The following is a 2,876-nucleotide window of genomic DNA, read 5'->3' on the forward strand; positions in this document are numbered from 1 at the left end:
AAGGTTGGGGAAGCTATCACTGCCGTGGGGAGATTCCACTGGCTCGTTGTTCTCATTGTGAAAAATTTTCCTCTTGTGTCCAATCAGAATCTTCCCGGGGTAACTTGTATCCATTACCCTTTGTCTTTCCCATGTGACTCCCTGTGAAAAGGGAGTCTGCATCTATTTTGTATCCACGCTTTAAATACCAAAACATGGTCATAAGGTCTTCCCTAAGCAGCTTGTTTTCCCAAGGCTGAATAAACCCAGTTCTTTCAGCCTTTCCATATATATTGCAGGGTTCCCACTCCTGTGGTCATCTTTGTGGCCCTTCTCTGAACCCTCTTCAGCCTGCCCACATCTCTTTTCATAGCAGAGACCAAAACAACTGAGTAGGGTGGCTTTCCCTTCTGAAGCATCCAAATCCCCGCTCAATTTGCTATCATCCGGAAACTTCATCAGGTTACGCTTGATCCCATCATTCAGATCACTTATGAAGATATTAAACAGAGTTGGGCCCAACATCTACAAAGGCAGTAATTTGATTAGTATCACTTCAAGGGTTTCATTTTTCAATGCCTTTGTCACTGTTCTTTACTTCCAGAAAGAAATTAAGTAACTGGGCAAATGGGGTTTTTAATGGGGATTGGCTAGTTACCACTAGATAGCAGTTGTGTTTTACATGAATGCCTGCCTCCAAACTCCAACAAAATCATTTGGAGTTTCAAGTACATGCCTGAAACACTCACCACTTCCACAGATTGCAGTCTGGGCCTCAGAACAAACCTGAAAAAGAAAAGTACATTCTTTCCTCGATCTCATTAATATATTGAAGTAAAGAGTAGGGATGAGTGGTGGTCCAGAGAAGAATACAGATTCAGACATATGCTGTCACATCGAGGTGCAAAATAATGCACTTATAATTTGATGAAAACTTTCATGGTTTGAAATCAAGTTAAATTCATTCATTTTCCTTGGGAAGACAGGTCCTACCTAGCTCTAATCTGTGTTTATTTTCTTTTTTTTTATTATTTTTATCAATTTTCATTCTTAGTTATGAATGTGGTACGGTGGTGGTGTGCAGCACTGCTGTGTAGTTGTTCCAGTCTGGACCCAAAGCTATGCAATGCCCCAGCAGTTCTGGCCCTTCAGGCTGCACCTCACAGCCCAAGGCTCCTGCTTTACTCAGAGCTTGGAGTTTACCTGGGCAGGAGTATGAGCTGAGCACTGCTCCCTACAGTTGCTTGGCTTATAATTACACCTATAGTGGAATATCATGGCTATACTCTTTGTATGACCACAGGATCTAGCCAGTGGGAGATGACCGGTACAGGTCACTAATCAGATGACCAGAATTACCCTGACACATTTTCTAATGTAAGGAAGATACTAGCAGCTAGATACTATGTCTAAACTGTCTATTTTTCCTCCAAAGCATGAAACTTTGCATGATGAGTTTCTGCAGTCCATCCTTGCTAAGGATGGCATTCACGAAACTCGGTCCATAGTATGTTTTCCCAAATGTGTAGTTTTAGGGCGTAACTTCTAACATGAAATTATGGGTCTGGTGATCTCTGTAGTAAAACTCAAAGCTTCAGCCCCTGGAAGGTGGTTTTCTAAACAACCAGGGCCTTATAATATGGAATTGTTACTAGAATCATCAGCATAAAACATTGTTTGATTAACTCCTTCCCCTCCACTCCTATATATCTGTGCCTGTCTGAAAGGCTTAGTTTGGGTATTTGTTTGTGTGCAGCTCTTATGCACTGAGTGGGTACTCTCAGAATGGTTATCTTACTCTAATTTCACTTCTTGTAGTTTCTCGGAGTCACAGAACTATCTTCCTATTGCGAAGGCTACTTTCTAAAAAACATGATGGTCCTCATTGAAAATGAAGCTTTCAAACAGCTGTTGTATGACAAGAACGGAGAAACGTCTGGGCAAAACGTACTACAGGACTTACAGAGGACGTTGGCCACAAGGATTCAGTCAATCCATTTGTCTTCTTCCAAGGGCTCCATTGTGTAAAGCTGAGGAAGACGGTAACCCTCTAATAAAGACCCTGCAAGTTAATTCTGCTGTTGCAGTTGCTTGAACCCGTTGCAGTTGCTTAAATGACTACAAAAAAAAAAATTAAAAATTCTATTTCACCTCCAAATAGTTCTCTGTTGGCCAAAGGAGCTGCGCTGGCATTGTGGCCCCGCTTGTATGACGGAATACATAAAACAAAGCTACTCCATGTTTCTGAGCAAAAGGGATTCAAGAGTGTCCAGTGAATGGCCGTTGTACTCAAATTCTGAACACACACACACACACACACACACACACACGTGGTTGTGGAGCTTGATGCCAACAAAAACGGGAACTCACATCAGTGAACTGCAGAAGCCCTTGCCTGAGCGGTGGTGCTGGGGACTGCCCGAATTGACCGACTAATCACTTAAGGCGGATTTGTTCCGGTGTTACACATTTAAGAACTGTATCTATCCCGGAGTCCATTATCTCATGCATTTATGAAATGTAAGAACTGTTATTGCTGTTGAGCAGAGATCAACTGTATTAGAGAGTGGGTAAGACCGCTACAGCTGAGCAAATATACTGGCAGATTTTTAGGGGTGGGAACTTTTTAAATTGTTCATAAAAAATAATGGGGTGGCCTTGTAGTTTAAAAACTATTTCTTAAGCTTAAAATTTAATTTTTGACAGAGCTGTGTTTGAGAATCTATGTAACATGTTTTGTTTTTTTAAAATGGTAAAATGTACATTGTGTAAACATACATATGATCACGTTTTGCTCGTATTCTTTCCTAGGGTGGTATAATCTTGCCTAACAGGCTATGGTTACACCAAAGAGGTAGATTACCCAGACTATCTCTAATACAGTAGTTGGGGGGGGG

At 41.4% G+C, this 2,876-nt stretch overlaps 1 protein-coding gene across 1 annotated transcript in view; it reads left to right on the plus strand.

Moving 5' to 3' along the window:
• The window catches only part of BTBD11 (BTB (POZ) domain containing 11), a gene marked incomplete at its 5' end in the record, with an annotated part of 73,986 nt that extends 71,804 nt beyond the window's left edge, over positions 1 to 2,182 (plus strand). The window contains one exon of the mRNA XM_010134026.1: positions 1,798 to 2,182. Within this exon, the coding sequence (XP_010132328.1) occupies positions 1,798 to 2,007 (210 nt within the window). The remainder of the gene's footprint in view (positions 1 to 1,797) is intronic.
• Positions 2,183 to 2,876: the final 694 nt, after the last annotated feature.

This window comes from Buceros rhinoceros, unplaced genomic scaffold (genome assembly GCF_000710305.1).
Source record: "Buceros rhinoceros silvestris isolate BGI_N320 unplaced genomic scaffold, ASM71030v1 scaffold2504, whole genome shotgun sequence".
NCBI classification, from domain to species: Eukaryota; Metazoa; Chordata; class Aves; order Bucerotiformes; family Bucerotidae; genus Buceros; species Buceros rhinoceros.